Source organism: Paroedura picta, chromosome 4, assembly GCF_049243985.1.
Source record: "Paroedura picta isolate Pp20150507F chromosome 4, Ppicta_v3.0, whole genome shotgun sequence".
Taxonomy (NCBI): Eukaryota; Metazoa; Chordata; class Lepidosauria; order Squamata; family Gekkonidae; genus Paroedura; species Paroedura picta.
In genome coordinates, this window is record NC_135372.1 from 98,231,260 (window position 1) to 98,249,947 (window position 18,688).

At 41.6% G+C, this 18,688-nt stretch overlaps 1 protein-coding gene across 6 annotated transcripts in view; it reads right to left on the bottom strand.

The window, feature by feature from the left end:
* The window catches only part of USP49 (ubiquitin specific peptidase 49), a 50,537-nt gene that overhangs the window by 8,621 nt on the left and 23,228 nt on the right, over window positions 1-18,688 (bottom strand). For 3 of the 6 annotated variants that reach the window (XM_077334515.1, XM_077334519.1, XM_077334516.1), the window contains exons 2-6: window positions 11,871-12,012; window positions 8,205-9,615; window positions 5,464-5,668; window positions 2,575-2,683; window positions 513-718 (exon numbers count right to left, since the gene is read on the bottom strand). In XM_077334515.1, coding sequence (XP_077190630.1) covers window positions 513-718; window positions 2,575-2,683; window positions 5,464-5,668; window positions 8,205-9,587 — 1,903 coding nt within the window. In that variant the 5' untranslated portion in view covers window positions 9,588-9,615; window positions 11,871-12,012. Of the gene's footprint in view, window positions 1-512; window positions 719-2,574; window positions 2,684-5,463; window positions 5,669-8,204; window positions 9,616-11,870; window positions 12,013-16,566; window positions 16,925-18,688 lie in introns of those variants that run through there. The other 3 variants (XM_077334518.1, XM_077334517.1, XM_077334520.1) reach the window with 3 other exon arrangements.

The window sequence follows — 18,688 nt, forward strand, 5'->3', positions numbered from 1 at the left end:
GGCATGCCCAGGAGCTTTGAGCATAGCTACAGGAGGTTCTTTGGATCTCAGCCAGAGATACCACTGAGGTGTCAGCTTCTCAGCTTTACAGTGTTAGTCTGAAAAGCTATCAAAAGAAAATTGTAGTGCAAAATGCTGCACTAATATTTTAAAGGAAGAGGAACAAGGGGAAGGAGAGTTTTTAGAGTCATATAGAGCCTCCTGGACTGATGATATCTGCTAGTCAATCTTGGAAGGATAAACATTCAGCAAGCAATGAGATTAGGTTAATATGGTTGTGGGGAAAACAGAAAGAAAAATTGAATCTTTAAAAAAAAAGCAAGCAATGCAAGTCAACTCCAAAGGGCTACACAAACAAGAAAACACAGTTTTAATCCCTATTGCTTTTAGCAGCACTTGCACTGTAAAAGTTGAGCTATAAAACTATTGGAAAAGTAGAGTTTTTAAAGCTTTTTTAAAATCCAGAAAATGCACAACGTTTAACAAATCCCCCTGGAATAATGCACACGCACCTCCCTCTGTGTTGTAGCAATATGCCGTGTAATGTCCTGAGCCAAACCCTTTCCCGTGATGCATCACCACAGCCGAGAGGTCATAGACAAAGGTCTCTTTGTCAAGAGAGGAGAGAGTGTCCCTGCAGCAGTAAGGTTCCATGTTTAATACCTGGTCAAAGAGGACATGGACCCCAATCTTCTCACGGTGATTACGTCCAGACCACCTGCAATACAAAGATGCACAATCAAAAGAACTTTTAATGTGGATGTTTGCATCAAAGCTATTGAAGGTTTAGTAAACAACACTGTAAATTTAACTGCAGATCATGATAAAATCACTATTGCTTATGATATGAATTTAATCCAGCAGAGAGCCTATGCATTTTATCCTGTGTGATAAATTTTGAAAACTCTTCAAATAATTAAAATATTATTTTATTTGAAATACTTTACAAATATCTCTTTGAAAAATAGTAAATTTAACCCTTTTTGTGAAAAAATCCTCAACTTTATCTAATCTTTCTTCTTTGGAATTGCTCATTTACAAACTCCTGCCCCCAAATAATAATAACAATAATAATATTAAAAATATATAAAATAAATAATAAAATAATAATTGTATTTGTATCCTGCTCTTACAAATTCTCAGGGCAGGTAACAGCATCAAAACATATACAAAAATAAATAATTTAAAACATTACAGTATACCCCCTAACTAAAACCCCAAATAGGGGAAGTTTGGCAGGAGCTCATCTTCCACTTCCTTTTCTTCTCTCCCCTAGCAGTGGAGCCAGTCCTTTCATGGTGGGTATTATTTTTGGCCTCAACCATAAGCCTGGTGGGACAGCTCCATTTTATAGGCCCTGTAGAACTGATTTAGGTCCTGCAAGACCCTGATTCCATCAGGCTGGGTCCAGGGCAAAAAAGGCCAACGTCCCACCAATTGGACTGGGGACCCGGATCCCAGTGCTCTTGGGGGATTATAAGGGGAAAAGCAGTCCTACGTATACACTGGTCTCAGACCATTTACAGCTTTAAAGGTTAAGACCAGCATCTTGAACCTGATCCAGTCCCCAATCTGGAGCCAATACAGCTGGGCGAGCACCAGTGTTGTGAGCTCCATATTGAGTCCCTGTCAGGGCTCGTGCAGCCACATTTTGGACCAGTTGGAATTTCCGGAGAAGTCTCAAGGACAACCCTGCATAGAGCAAGTTACAGAAGTCTAGCCTAGAGGTGACTATTGCATGGATCATACTAGCTAGGTCCAGTTCCAAAAGGTATGGTGCAAGCTGCCTCACCTGGCATAGATAAATGCCAAAAGGAGAAGTGCTGTGTGTAAAATTTCATGCCAAAAGAGTCCATAATTGAGCTCCCATTTCTCATTAATTTAACGGCAAAAGTTATATCACAAGTAGAGTTCAAAATGACCAACCCTTGGGAGAAATGGATCAGTTTGTTGTCTTTGGGTACAATTTCCATCTAACTAGCAGGCATCAGAGATTGGAAGTAGTTGTAGTACATCAGCCAGAAAGCTGCTTCCAATGTGACATTTTGTGGCTTTAAAAGTGAAATGGCTATAGTTTTGTTGATACTACTTTCCATTTAGACTCACTCCACCAGTATTGAATAAAAGGGCTGGGGTGATTCCTCCCACTTCTTTGCCCCCAGGTGAGGTCAGTGAAAATTAGTGCCAACTATGAAAAAGAAATCCATTCACTGCTCTTTAGAGTCATGAATACTTGGAGCAATTTAGCTTTCAAAAGTTTAAATCCATTTATGAAGAAGAAAAATTAGCAGGATTGCTAAAAGAAAAGAGATGTGCATTCAGACCCAATACACACACAGAGAGAGTGAAGAAACAATACAGTAGACAACATCTGGCCAGAATTCTTCTAAAGTGAACAATGCTGTAGCTTCCTACTTTATTCATCAAACAGAATTGACAAAAGTATATGAACCATTCTTCTAGTTCTGTTCAGAGTCTGAGGCTATTTATGAGTGCCACCTGTTGAAATATTTAGTAATGTTATATCTATTTCATTATTTCAGCTATAAAATAATCCCTTGCCCCTCCATTCACCTGAATCGTTTAAGGTGCAGCCGGAGGACCTGAGGTAGTCTGTAGATCATTAACTGCTTTTTAGCTTCACTTAGAATAAGAGGTTTGGGAGAAGACTTCCGTCGTTTGTCTGCATGAAAGAGAGATGCACAAAATGGTGAATTTACTGGTTTCCCAGTTCAAGAAGAAGAATTACACATACAGTCTTCAATCTTAACAAGAACCAGGATCTTACAGACAATGCTGGAACTTGGATTTCTATCAGAAACTACTAGTGGTCAAAATTAAACATCAGGAACTTGGTCTACTATCACAAACTTCCTCAACTTTTTAAGCAGTTAATGGATAGAGCACTGTTCACCATATAAGTAAAAACAATAGCCAAGCACAGGGAGGTGCTCCCCACCACTCAGCTGTTTGGGGCTATCTTGTGCAGTCCCTTTAAGAAGACAGCCCCCAAAACAGTTGAATGACTGTTCAGTCGCTTAAAACTTTAATGGTGTTTTTGGGGATTTCTGCAAACTCTATTGAAAGAGATTGCTGTTCCTTTCAGTGAGGTTTGTGGGGCCACGAACTGGTTCAGTTCACAAACAAACCTCTGGGTTGATAAAATCAGAGTCCAGTGGCACCTTTAAGACCAACAAAGATTTATTCAAGGCGTGAGCTTTCGAGTGCAAGCACTCTTCCTCAGACTAAGAACTCCCAACATGACAGTGGGAATACATAGCAAGTTACAAAAGTCTAGCTTAGAGGTGACCATCATAAAGATCACTGTGGCCAGGTGTTCCAGGCCCAGATAGAGGACTACTAGCCTTGCTTTGAGCAGGTGGAAAAATGCCAGTTTGGCTACCTTCATGACCTGAGCTTCCATAGAAAGAGAAGCATCAAAGGTCACCCCTAAATTCCTGGCCAAGAGCGAAAGCTCTAACTGCACGTCATCTAGGAAAGGGAGACATGCTTCCTGGTCCAGACCTTTCCTCCCTAGCCACAGGACCTCAGTCTTGGAAGGGTTGAGTTTCAGGTGGCTCTGCTTGAGCCAGACCGTCATTGCTTCCAAACAGCTGATAAATGTATCAAGGGTGAGTTGGGCTGTTCGTCCATTAGGAGATAGAGCTGGGTGTCATTGGCATATTGATGACAACCCAGCCCAAAGTTCCAGATCAGCTGGGCCAGAGGGTGCATATAGATGTTAAACAATTTGGGAGAGAGCATCACCCTTGCGGGACTCCACACAAAAGCTGGTAACTGCGTGATTGCTCTTCTCTTGCCGAGACACTCTGTGTGCAGTTCCAGAGAAAGATCAGCCATTACAAGCCTGTCCCACGTATACAGGCCCCGGCGAGGCAGTGGGCTAACAACTCATGATCAACAACATGAACTGTTGCTGACAGATCTAGCAGCATGAGGAATGACGACCCGCCTCTATCCAGCTGGCACTTGAGATCATACATAAGGACGACCAGGAATGTCTCCACCTTGTGGGCAGGTTGGAAGCCAGAATGGAATGGGCCAAGTGTCAAAGTATCCTCCAAGTATGCCAGGAGCACACTTCTGTAAAAGAGAAGCCTACTGACCACTTAAAAATTAACACCGCTATATTTCAGGATAGGTTTTTGTGAGTCACAGTTCACATCAGATATATCAAGCGGAAGTTCATATTGGGAATTTTAATGAGAAAGATTATCAAATTATATGTATTTACCAGTATTCTGCAGATTGTTTTATTTGTTGAATGCCTGTGTTATTGTTGTTTCTTTAACAAGAACCAGTTTGGTGTAGTGGTTAGGAGTGCGGACTTCTAATCTGGCATGCCAGGTTCGATTCTGTGCTCCCCCAGATGCAACCAGCTGGGTGACCTTGGGCTTGCCACAGCACTGATAAAACTGTTCTGACCGAGCAGTGATGTCAGGGCTCTCTTAGCCTCACCCACCCCACAGGGTGTCTGTTGTGGGGAGAGGAATGGGAAGGCGACTGTAAGCCGCTTTGAGCCTCCTTCGGGTAGGGAAAAGCGGCATATAAGAACCAACTCTTCTTCTTCTTCTTAATAAAGCACACAGCCTCTAAAATTCTAACCTTCCTTTCCAATTGCACATTCCTGTGTGATGGCAGTGCTCTATTGCAGAGTACCTTCATCTAGTGTTAGATGCTTTCTGCTCACACAACAGGTTCAACTTACATGAGCAGAAACTGTTACAGCAAAGAAATGCATTCTGCAATGGGGCACCACTTCTGAAAAGGAAGGTACAGTACTTGAGCCACAGTTCTGAACAGCCTGCTGATAGTCATGATGAATGTTAAAAGTGTTGAACTTTAACATCTCCAAATATAAGAACAGGGGCATCTAAGGTTCCAAGGGACTCTAAATTTGTTCTGCTGCTTCAGACCAACATGGCTACCCATCTTGAATCTAACTCTAAATATGGTGGAACTGTTATAGCTGTTATTATTCATGAGACATTACAGCCTTGCCCCCCAGAGTGTTCCCCATTTATAAATATTAGAATATGAAGATGCTATACAACAGGTTTCTCCCTTATAACAAAAATAACTTTCTGACAAGGTCTTGTATTTAATCCTCCTTGTCAGGGCAACTTTACCATTTCAGCCATCTAGATGTCTTTGCTCTTCTGGGATTTGAAGTGGTGGGGGGAGGGGAGGAGCACAAGACAGAGAAGCTTTCTGTACTAAGAATAAAATAATTGAGAAAGGGGATGAAACTATTCTGGGTAGCATAAAAGGTTTTCCCCTCAATATTCAGTATCAGAATTATATAAACAATATTGATTATATATTCAAGGAGTTTCAATAAGTAGTTTTAACTGTTGCACAGCAATTCAAATGTCATGAAATAGGCACCTAAATATACACAATGGAAAATTAAATCTTCAAGAAACAACATCCTTCACTTACTGTTGCACTGGTCACATGCATATATCCTCCCTTCCAAAGCTTCTGTTTCTGTGAATTTGGCTAACATTTCGGTCAGCATGCACTCTGTCTGACTAACAGGGACAATCCCTTTGTTGAAGGAGTGATAGCGTTCAGGAAATTCCAGGGAAAGATCCCAGAAGGGCTCCACAGTGTTGGATTTATAGTTACACGTTATACAGGTGACCTAGCAAGAAAATAATTGCATAGTAATACATATATTTTTGTAGAAGCATTTTCACAAAGACACTGAGGCCAGAGGACAAAAGTAACCAGGACAACATGGCTGGAACTGTATTGATCTGTCTGTAATTACTGGAAAGTTAGGGATTACATTTAGAAATTCTCAGAAAAAAACGCATCATCAAAATAATCCTCTAATGTAAGAATAAATTTGGTCCCACTGATACATGGATATGAATGGCTTCATCTACACAGAAATAGAAAATTTTCTGTTTGAGTTACTGGTTTAAAATTGAAATTTATCTAAAATAGTAAATTTCAAAACTATTCAGACCCTGTAAAATACCAACACAATTTACCAATGTATTCTATGTATACTTTTTGACCTTTCTTCATTAGTATATTACACAGACGAGCTCAGCTCTTCAGTTCATTTGTATAATCTAGAACCTTTTAGAATGTATATTGCCATTTGGTGGGTGCTGCAAAACAATAAGGATGTTGCATAGTGGAAGATTCTGAAATGATACATTCATAGATTAGGATTTTCCAAAAGAGGATATTTCTTTAGACATGAGCCCTCAAGTATCTAAATGTATCCCTGCCTCATTCTGTTCCAACTGATTAGCAATGCACCTTGCCTAAACCCAGAGGAAGGAATCATGGTACAAGAAAATGGTGCCATTTACTGGGTGTAATCAGAGAGCCTTGCTTCCCCATAAGCTTTTGTTTAAAAAAAAACAAAACTAAAAAGACATTTAGATATTTCAAGCTATATACTAAATAGACACATAGAATCAAAGAATCATAGAATCATAGAGTTGGAAGGGACCTCTTGGGCCATCTAGTCCAACCCCCTGCACTATGCAGGACACTCACATCTCAATCGCTCATCTACTGTAACCTGCCACCCCCTTAAGCCTTCACAGGATCAGCCTCTTCATCAGATGGCTATCCAGCCTCTGTTTAAAGATTTCCAAAGATGGAGAACCCACCACCTCCCAAGGAAACCTGTTCCACTGAGAAACCGCTCCGTCAGTAACTTCTTCTGGATGTTTACATGGAATTTCTTTTGAATTAATTTCATCCCATTCATTCTGGTCTGTCCTTCTGGGGCAAGAGAGAACAACTCTGCTCCATCCTCTACATCAGGGGTAGTCAACCTGTGGTCCTTCAGATGTCCATGGAGTACAATTCCTATGAGCCCCTGCCAGCATTTGCTGGCAGGGGCTCATGGGAATTGTAGTCCATGGACATCTGAAGGACCACAGGTTGACTACCCCTGCTCTACATGGCAGTCTTTTAAATACTTGATGGTTATAGATCCCCTCTTAGTCATCTCCTCTCCAGGCTAAACAGACTAACCTCCTCCAACCTTTCTTCATATGTCTTGGCCTCCAAACCCCTCACCATCTTTATTACCCTGGACATGCTCCAGTTTGTCTACATTCTTCTTCAACTAGGGTGCCCAAAAATGAACCCAATTTTCCAAGTGAGGCCGAACCAGGGCAGAATAAAGCGGTACCATCACCTCCCGGGATCTGGACACAATACTCCATTTGATACAGCCCAAAATCCCATTTGCCTTTTTAACCACCGAGTCACACTGCTGACTCATATTCAATGTATGGTCTACTAAGACTCCTAGATCCTTTTCACACATGCTACTGCCAAGAAAAGTCTCCCCCATCCTATATTGATGTATTTGGTTTTTCCTACCTAAATGCAGAACTTTACATTTGTCCCTATTGAATTTAATTTTATTCAGTTTATCCCACTTCTTTAGCCTATCAAGATCATCCTGTATTCTGATTCTGTCTTCTGTTGTGTTCGCTACCCCTCCCAGTTTAGTATTGTCTGCAAATTTAATAAGTATCCCCTCTAATCACTCATCCAAATCATTTATAACAGAGTAAGGCCTCTCTCATTATATTGCTAGCATTCTGATTTACTAGGTCAAAAAAAGCAGCTGGGGAGAAGGTAAATTTTTGAGCAGTTAAAGAATGGAGCTGGGGGGGGGGGGTAATCAGACCTCTGCTCACTCTCAATTGCTGCCAGAAGATATAATTATAGCCACAGGCATAGATAGCCTTAAAAGGGGATTAGACAGATTAATCAAGGATAGGTTTATCCATACATACTAGTACTGGTAACTAAAGGGAACCTCCACATAATGAGTCAGTAAACCCCTGAATCTCAGAGCAACATCAGGGGAAGGCCTCAGCCTCTATGCCCTGTTGTTGGTTGTCCAGAGGAACTGGTTGGCTTCTAGACCAAATGGACCACTAGTATGATCCAGTAGAATTCTTCTTAGGTTCAATCTCAAAGCCACCTGCAGCTTCTTTGCATTTTTTTTAAATCCCACTGGGAAGAAAAAATCACAGAGGTAATTGTAATATGTAATTGGGCTCTTTGCAGTCCCATTTGAAGTATATGCTAAAAATGCCAGTATTCCTTAAAGAATGCCATCCCTTTGCAGATACATTTAATAGCTGTGCATGACGTAGTTAAAAGACTCAGAGATTCAGTAACATGCATACCTGACTGAGTAGCTGCCCATGAAAAATGGTATTCACCACCTTCAGAACCTGCTTGGTGAGCTTCCTCTGTGAAAAAGGGATGAGTATCCTGCGCTTTGTTCCTTCAGATTCAAGCTCCTGCTGCACTTTGTCCAACAATTCACAGAGAAATTCCTGAGCATCTTGCTGGTCATAACCTCGAAACGCTGGAATCAGACTCCACACAGAATGCAGCATAGCAAAGGGAGAAACTGAGGCCCACTTCCCAGACCACATTACTCTGAAGAGTGTATGCAGTTCATGACAAAGCGAGATGTGCTTTGAACTTGGCTCCTTGGGCTGTATTAGTTCTAAACTTTTGTTTATTGAGGACCCACCATTAAGGCCAGCTGGCAGGCTCTGCCTGCCATATGACCCCAGTTGATCATTCCTTCCTGATTCAGTAGGAGCGAGCCCACTGACCAGCTTTCCAGACATTCTAGATTTCCCATTCACTGTCTTGGCTAAGAGTTCCTCAGTTTCACAAAGGTCCAGCGTCAAAAAACATTCTCTGAACTTCTGGAGGTGACTTAATACTTGAAGGATAGAGTTCATGTAGCACGTATTTCCTAGGTTCTTTAGCCCAGTCACACCAGGAGTCATGAGGGGCTTACGCCGGATGGAATAGAACTGTTTAAATTTGCTACTCTGCACTCTTCTTGAGGTAGGAGAACTTGCTTCCATATCTCTGAATTTCCGAGGAATCAGATTCTCTCTGCGAATGTGTGACAAAAGCCTAGCACTCTTTCTTGGAGGAGTGTTTGCCAATTCCTCCAACAACCTTCGCTTCATCTCTTGACGCCGCTGCCTAGCTACTTCTTTCTTCCTCTCCAATTCCTCCATTTGCTTTTTTTGTTCTAGTTTTAGCTGGCCCCTAGAACTCTTATCAAACCAGGTCCTCAGTGCTTTTGCCAGCAATGATTGCCGTCTGTACCAGAGAGCTGTAAGCATCTGAGGCTGTCCCTGAGGGGCCCTCTGATGGCTGCAAACATCCTCACCCAAAGCCATTGACCGCAGCGTTCTACCACTTCTTGATGATGGATCATGCTTCTGACTTTTAATTGCAGACAGAGAACTCCTAAGTAATTTCAAGTCACCCTCGGGATTATCATTCAATACATAGTCTTCACAAAAGTAACAAAACACATAGAGATCATTAACTTCCATAGCCAAAGGATGCCTGGTCTCTTCAAAGTGTTTAAGTGCATGGTCCTCAATATATCTTCCACAGGCCACATGGGAGCATTTCAGGCAAGCCCAAACGGATTCTGTGGTGTTGCAGTCCATGCAGTACCACTTCTGGGGGTTTAGAATAGAGTGGTCCTGGGCGAGTCGTAGCCGCCCAACATGTTTGCATCTATCCATGTCTTACATAAGGCTCCACTGCTTTAACCTTGTAAAGTAAACAGAAGATGACTTAGGCACTGCATATATTAAAAGTACAGAAATACAGAAATACTAAAAGAAACAACACATCCCATATTCTTGCATTTTCTTTAAATTATTTTAAATTTTTAATAGGAAAATATATATTTTATAAATATAGTGGACTAAACAAATTCTAAACATACAAACTTTCTCAATTTGCACATCTTTGGAGAGGGGAATGAGGGGAAGAAGACAAGAACTAATGATTCAGTTCACCATCTTTCATCAAATGTTTTGATTACACGCAAAAACAATTTTAAATGGAGCTGCAATAATTTTCTCATAAACATGCAAACAGATATAGACAACCATTTGTAGGTTTTGGGCTTCCTCAACTAAGTGCATCCATTTAAACTTTCATTCATCATTTTATTTTTTTTCACAAACTGAGTTACTTAATTGTGTGTATGTGTACGTGGGGTTACTGCATCTCAGATGCTCAACCTATCAGCACTGTGTGCACTGGTAGATTAACAGAGCTGGTTTTCACTTATTCAAGTTGGGGAAGAATGTGTTTGGCAGGAACCTGGGGAGATTCATCAAAGTCAGAGTAGACTAACAGTGGAATTAACTACCTAAGGAAGTGGTGAGCTCCCAGGCAGTCTTCAAGCAGCAGCTGGACAGATACTTATCCTGAATGCTTTAGGCTAATCTGGCATTGTGCAGGGGGTTGGACTAATGGCCTATATGGCCCCTTCTAACTCTATGATTCTATAAAGATCAGTTTTTTATGACCATGACCCCAGTCTTCAGATTTAAGTATCCACAATGGGGCCATGTAGAGAACTAGATATCCTTATGTTTTTGTAATATAAATATTATTTTTAATATGTGTGTGTGTTTGTGTGCATGTGTGTGTGACCTGCAATACTCACAGGGGGATCCCATTTACCCCCAGCTCCTGTTCTTCCTTTGAACTGTTTTTCAGTCCTCCCCCAAGGACATGAGAGTACCTTGTGGGGGAGAAGGAATCTTGCATACTCTATCTGCTTACTCTGCTTTCCTTAACCACTCCCCACAGTTCTGGACTCCTTCATGCCCCCATTGTTATGCCCACCCTCCACCTATTCCTCTACCAACCTACCCCCTCCTTGCCACTTTGGCCTCTGTTCACCCCCACAGCTGTGCTGCCTGCCAGCTATAAGGGGGGGGGGAGGTGCTTCCTCTCTCCTTCCCTGACTTATATACAGGGCTGCTCTCTACAGTTCTCTTGATGGGTTAATGGAGATTTGGGGAAGATTTTAACCTCCCCTCCATTAAAAATATTTTTTCAGTTTTTTCTGAAAACCTGAGGGGTTCCCCAAGTTTGCTGAAGAAGCACTTTGCTGTCTACATAAGCCTAATCTGTGGATTTGCTTCTGCAGATGGATCCACACTATTAGATATACCGATACATAAAATATCTTATTAATAAATTGTACCAACATACATTTTGTAATGGCTCTTGAAGAAACCTGGCCTCTTTATCAGGGTTATTTTCCTGAAGTTTTAAATACATGAGTATAACCTTAATTTTCCATGTTAATGAAAATAATCAAAATCTAGATAAGAAACACTTGATAACACAGACCATTTATGCACTGGGAACTTCACTGCCTCAGCTCCCATGCAGGAGCACAAATCGGGGGCAGGTGACGCACACCGGGCCAAATACTCCCCCGTGCGGGTGCAGGAAGAGGTGGGGCAACCGGCCATGCTAAAACTCCAGTCTGCAGCCTGACATGAAACCTCCAGTGCATAAATGGTCTTATGCACTATTTTAATTTGGTTTGTACTTGCAGCATAAATGGAAAATATTTGTTACTTCAGTTTCTTCTAAATGGAGTTTGTCAACACAAGGTTGCAAAAATCACAAGCTTTCTTAATAGCTCATCTCTACATTTTAACATCTTTATATTCTATGGAGGCAAGCAAAGCCCCCCCCCCAAAAAAAGATGGTAAGTGTTCTTTTAAGTAGTCAGTAACTTGACTAAATAATGGAATACAGAATCAGCAGAATATAATTATACACTTTGCATTACTTAGTGAGAGCAGAATACAAGAAATTAGCTTCAATTAAAGGCACTGAGAATGTAGACGTATAAGTTCCATTAGAACGTGAGGTGCTTTGCTGGGCAGTTGAAGATGAGGGAAAAAGGATTAGTGTTTCTCAGACTGTATTCCACATGAGAGAAAAGTTACGGGCCATGTACCAATAATGTAACAACAGATAATACTTACCGATTCATATTTAAGTATTCTCGCAACTCAATGACCAGGGGCTGGAACCTCCCCATTTCAGTCAACAGGATCCTCAATGGTTATTGAGAAATTTAATTATAGCTTAGATCTTCATCAGAAAAAGTAATATAACACAAAAGCCCTGAAAGGAAAATATGCTTGTCAAAAACATAAACAAGCTCCTAACTTTAGAACATGAATTACTCTTCTAAGGCCTGCAGGGGACACATTTTAAATGATAGACCAGAAAAACCATCAGTTTTTTTATTTAATTTCTGTGAAAGAACACTTGCATAACTTTATGGTTGGGGGTCACCACAACATGAGGAACTGTATTAAAGGGTCGCGGCATTAGGAAGGTTGAGAACCACTGGCTTAGTATTTTCAGAAATGGTTTTACTGTAGCATCTTTCAGCAGTAGTACAACCAGTTTTTCCACTGGTGAAAAAAAAAGGGGGGGTATGTTTGAGATCATGGCGTTGTGAGCTCCCAGAAGAACTAAAGGCCCTATTGGGACCTATATGAGCAAAAGTCATGTATAATGAGAGCTGAAACAAGGATAAAAATATTTATTTATTAATATATTTATTAACTGCACATTCTCAGCTGGCTGACTTGTGGCAGTGTACAACAATAAAATAATAGGAAAAGCTATATGTAACAGTAAATAAAGGAAAAGCCATACATAAAAACCGTCTAACAATCCTCCTGAAATCCCTAATACCCCTTAACCACACTAGCCCTCTACAAGCCAGATCCTCCAGAACATAGGTAAAGATGGAAGAGAAGGAGGAGGAGCCCCAAGATCTTCCTTGACCTGGCCTCAACCAAATGCCTGGTGGAAGAGCTCCGTCTTACAGGCCCTGCAGAACTGAGACAGCTCCAACAGGGCCCTTAGAGCTCATAACACCAGGTGGAGGCCAGGACTGAAAAGGCCAGGCATTTTTTATGTGGGATGGGGACCACCAGTCCAGGTAGGGTACTAGTAGCTTCACCTGGCATAGATGCATATCTCAAATTTTTAATGTTCCTCAAACCAATATTCATTCTATCTTTATCTAAGTCTAATGCAGCTTTCTTTAGGATATGTTCTGCATACACATTGAAGAGACAGGGTGATAAAATACATCTTTATCTGACACCTTTGACAATTGGAAACCACTCTGTTTCTTCATCTTTTCTCCTAACATTGGCCTCTTGTCCAGAGTATAGGTAGTGCATCAAAACAATTAGAAGTTGTGGGACACCCTTGTCTTTTAAAAACAGCCAGAACTTTTCACAATTCACACAGTTAAAAGCTTTATTATGCTTTATGAAACACAAAGATAATTTTCTTCTGAAATTCTCTTATATTACCAGTAACCAATATAAGTTTGCAATATAATCTCTAGTGTTTTTTTTCTGAATCCACTTGAACATCTGAGATTTCTTGTTTGAATTATGGTAGCAGTCTTTGCTGTAAGACTTTGAATATCACTTTTTAAATTTAATTTTATTAATATACATTTTGCATATTTCAAAGCAAAATAACCTTACATTCTTAGTTTTTCAACTTTTAATTAAATACTAGCAGTAGAGCCCGCTGTAAAAAAAATACAGCGGGCCCTAGGGGAGGGTTTGCTTCCCCTCCCGCCCATGTAGCAAAATGTTCCCCAGGCCCCGGGGCTTGGGCAGCGTTTTAAAGGCGGCGTGGATCCTTTAAGACGCTGCCCAAGCCCCGGGGAAGGCACTCCGCGGCTCCTGGAGCCGTGGAGCGCCTTCCCTGGGGCTTGGGCAGCGTTTTAAAGGCGGCGGGGATCCTTCAAGCCACTGGCCTTCCCCGGGGCTTGGGCAGCGTTTTAAAGGCGGCGGGGATGCTTTAAAACAGTCCCCAAGCCCCGGGGAAGGTCTGGGGAGCCGTTTTCGGGGCAGGGGCCAGGGAGCCTACCTTCGCTCTTAGCGGCCAGCAAAGTAATGGCCGCCAGAGCGAAGGGAAGCTCTGGTGGGGGGTGGGGGCGGGTTGGGAGGCGCTTTGCGCCTCCCAATTGGTTTGTGGCCGGGCAAGCAGCCAATCAGCAGCCGCGCTGCACGTGGCTGCTGATTGGCAGCTTGGGGGTGGACTGACCAGCGGAGGGGCCAATCAGGAGGCGCTTCGCGACTCCCGATTGGGCCCTCCGCTGGTCAGTCCAGGGGAAGGGGCCTATCGGCACCCTTCCTCATCCCGGACAGGGCCCACCTTCGGGGCCCTTACTCTTTTATTTAGTCCGCGGTGCCACGGCGCCGCGGGGCTGTGTTTAAAGATGGTCTAAAACTTTAAACCACTTGGATCCGAGTATATTAAAGTTCAAATTCCTTTGAAGGTAAATTTCATCACAAGAAAAATTTCCCCCACTTTAGTATTTGCTAAATTCAGGCATCTTGGTTTTCCCCCCCCAATAATGTGCAAAAATTAAACATGTGGCACGTATTAGGTATATCTCATAAGCTAATCAGAACTCTTGGTACATAATTCAATAACAAGTACTCCGGATTATTTTCTATGGTCCTTTCCAAAATGGACATTGAGGTTTCATGTAATCTTCTTCATGTGATTACTAATCCATGAAGCCTCTTTCATTCTTTTTTTTGTAGTGGGTAGGTTTGATGCCATGTAGTTGTGTTGGTTCTTTCTTGTCTCCCCCCATCCCACTAATGCCACCTAGTGTGTTTTCTTTTCTTTTTACAGTATGTTGATGTTATAATATTACTGCATATGAAAAAGGAGGCCCTGTCACTGATGAAGTACACAATGACCAATTTAGTGTGCATAATTACTGAATAACAGTGTTATGAACTGGTGAATCCAGTTCGACAATCTCCAGCCATTTGATATGGCAGCCATCATCCATTCCCCACAACACATCTAGTCTTTTACAATGGTATGATGTTTTGGCTGTGGTCCCATGGCTGCAGGTGTAGAGACTTGGATTAGGTGCAGCCTGGTAGGGTAGCACAATTTGCACCTACCACTAAATTTACAGGGCGCCATGGTCCTTGGTGGACCTGGTTGCACAAAACCAGGCACTGGCAGCACAGGTTCAGCAACTGATTACCATAGTGGCATTACAGCAAGGTGTGGTCCAGTCACCTCTGCCCTACCTGCTCAAGGTGCCGGAGAAGTTTGATGAGCGCCAAGAAGAGTACCCAACCTTCTGGGCTCAAGTATGCCTGTTCCTGGGAGCTTGGGAGAGAGAGCTTCTGAATGACCGTGCCAAAGTGAGCTTCCAAGTTAGCTAATCTCCCATTAGAATTTGAAATACCTGCAAACAGCCCAGTGTCTAAGCCACTTTTTCTTTTACATAGAGCATGCTCCTGGGTCCCAGAACAAGAAAGCTGAAGCCTAATCTCACCAACCAATAAGGACACCCTATGTGCAGTGATACCACCATCCATGTTTGCCACTGGGCCCAACTACTTGCCGGTCTCTGAACAACAGTGCTGAGACCAATGGACCCAGAAACAGATCCAGCAACTCACCCAGGATCCTGATAGCAAAAGTCAAACTCCATGCCTAGGAGGGGTTGCTATATAACTCAAATCAGTTGCATCTTCCCACTGAGGGGCTATGGAGTAAGGCCCTGCTCTGGTCCCACAACAGCCCAGCAGCTGGATATTTTGGTAAATATAAGACTCTATGACTACTTACCCATCATTTCTGGGTAAAACAAAAGAGGGAAAGAAAAAAAAATACTTTCAGTCTTGAAGTCAAATGTTCAAACTGAATTAAGCAAAGATTTGAGCATGAGATGGCATAAGATCATATTGTGAATTTACATTGATTACTGGAGTATACAAGAGAATTTCAGAAGAAAATTAGCTTGTATTTCATAGATTATATATGATCCATACAGTTAAATCATGAAAAATTATGGGCATGTCACAACTTTGGATTGTTTTGATGCACAACCTATACTCTGGACAAGAGGTTACTGTTAGGACAAAAAATGGACCTATAGAGCGGTTTCCAATTGTCAAAGGTGTCAGATGAAGATGTATTTTATCACCCTGTCTCTTTAATCTGTATACAAAACTTATCATAAAGAAAGCTGCATTAGATTTAAAGGTAGAATGAACAGTAGAATGAAAATCGGTGGAAGGAACATTAAAAATTTGAGATATGCAGATGATATATTACTAGCATGAATAAGTGAAGACTTGAAATAGCTACTTGTGAAAGTTAAAGCAGAAAGAGCCAAAGCAGGATTACATTTGAACATCAACAAGACAAAGATCTTCCAAGTGTAAGGATGTGTTATGGGCAACCAAGATCAGGTGGAAGTTGGACAGTGAAGAGAGTTTTACAGATACTGTGGAATGACAAAAAGACATAAATTGGTTCTAGACTAAATCAAGCCTGAACGCTTCCTAGAAACTAAACTGACCAGTCTGAAGCTATCATACATTGGTAACATTATGAGTAGACAACAGTCACTGGAAAAGACAGTAATGCTACAAAAAGTTGAAAGCAGGAAGAAAAGAAGATCCAATATGAGATAGATTGACTCCATAAAGGAAGCCACAGACCTCAGTTTGCAAAACCTAAACAAGACTGTTAACAATACAACACTGGTCAGCTCTCAGTACACAGAGAGTCTCAAAGTTCAATATATTATATCATACAGATTACAAAAAAGTAATCATATGGTTGAATCCAGGCAGTTTTTCCATTCAATCTCACCTCATTTGCCACTTTATTACAGCCCGTTACACACATCGTTTGTCCATGTGGGTCCCATGATTCCCAGCACAGCCTTTTTGGTGGTCATTAAGAACCCTTCTCCCATTTCATGAGGATAAAAGCTAGCTTGAGCCAACCATCATTCTATAGAGACAAGATGGAAATGCCAATGTTTTACCCCAGGCATTATGTGTTATCCTAGCTTCTACCGTATGATTTGCATTCTCCCTTGAAAGTTGTCTCATGTAGTCTTTGCTCATCCAGGCTGCTTATGCATCAGTCTCTCCACCACCAACTACTACAAGGGTAAGCACTGATGTACACTCAGTCCCCAGAGATGGGAAGTAGCTATAGCCTTCATTTTAAACAATGAATTATAGAACAACATAGGGAAAATATTAGGTACAAAGCAAAAAGGGTAACCTGAAGCCTGTGGAGTTTACTACTTATTAATTATTTGGTAGAAATGGACACATACTGGTATGATGAACCCAATTTGGAAACTGTCAACATTTGTATGGAAAATGCCCTCAAAACACTCATACTGTGATTTGTGCTAAATTAGAAGTTTCTAAATCACTCACAGCAGGTTGCCTACTTTTACACAGCATCACGGTGTATTCACATACCACCCAGGGCTTTCTTTTCTCTTTTCCTCCTCAAATCTGCTTTACTATGAAGTTTTGGGGAATATCATAACAAAGTCTGTGTGACTGTTACATGGTGGGGAATTTTAGATTTCCCCAGTCCTGCCTACACAGGAGACATTTTCTTCTTTGCGCCTGCCTCTTTTTTTGCTCCCTGACAACAGGAGGTTTTGGGTGTTTTTAATTGAAAATGGATTTCAATATTACAACATGTGCATCAGGTTGTTTAGCCTGTTTTGATTTGGAAATACATCTCTGCAATGAAAGAGGCTACAGTCATATTTTTTATAAATTGAACACCAACGATTCAGATAACCTGATACACAAATTATATTATCATAATTGTTAGTAGTTGGACCCTTTCTCTAATTGAGGGGCGGTTTATAATTAAAAAAAACATAAACATACTGCAATATCATTTCAATATAATACCTGGCCAAAATAAGATGTCAGCCAGATCATGAATGCAAGTACAATGTCTGGTCCAACAGAACATAAAATGGAAGTCAGCCAGAAACAAGTCTGGGAATATAATTTAGAATGTGTGGGGAAAGAGTGGCTGACCCACAGGTGATCTCCTCCACATCAGGGAGATTCAAAATTTAGGAAAGGTTTCCCAGGAACTTGTGACTAATCTCATCAAATTCCAACTTCACATCTGCTGAATACAGATTCAGATGGGTAGCCATGTTGGTCTTGTATCTGTATGCTAATTTACTACCATTCACAGATTTTAACTGCCTTAATCCAATCTCAGCCATAATAACACCAATTTCTTCTGCATACAACTAGCGCTTTCTGGTAATTAAAGCCCCCACCCTGTTTCTACCTGTATGTAATAGTTGAGGGAAAATGCACATGAAAGTTTATATCTTAAATAAAGCTTTTTTGTCTTAAAGGAGCCACTTGACTCAAACTTTGTCCTCCTGAATACAATTACCCTAATTTAGCAATACTTGACACTTTTATTGAACTTGAAAGCTATCCTGTCCAATAATCATAGGATCATCAGGAAACATTTACACCTGTAGTTTACTTTAACAAATCTCATCACATGTCTCCAAAAGCCATTGTCCACGTCTGGTGTAGTGATTAGGAATGCGGACTTCTAATCTGGTGGGCCTGGTTTGATTCTGCGCTCCCCCACATGCAACCAGCTTGGTGACCTTGGACCACCACGGCACTGATAAAGTTCTTCTGACTGAGCAGTGATATCAGGGCGCTCTCAGCTTCACCTACCTCACAGGGTGTCTATTAGGGCAGTCAGTGCACGCATGCAGGCGCAGCGCCTCCCCCCTTTCCCGCGCTGTGGTGCCGGCTGCTTCAGGCTAGAACGGCTGCTTTGGCAGCCAATGCGCACAACCCTAGTGTCTTTTGTGGGGAGAGGAAAGGGAAGGCGAATGTAAGCCGCTTTTTTCCCCTTCCTTCCTTCTTTTTTTTTTTGAGATTCCTTCGGATAGAGAAAAGCGGTATAT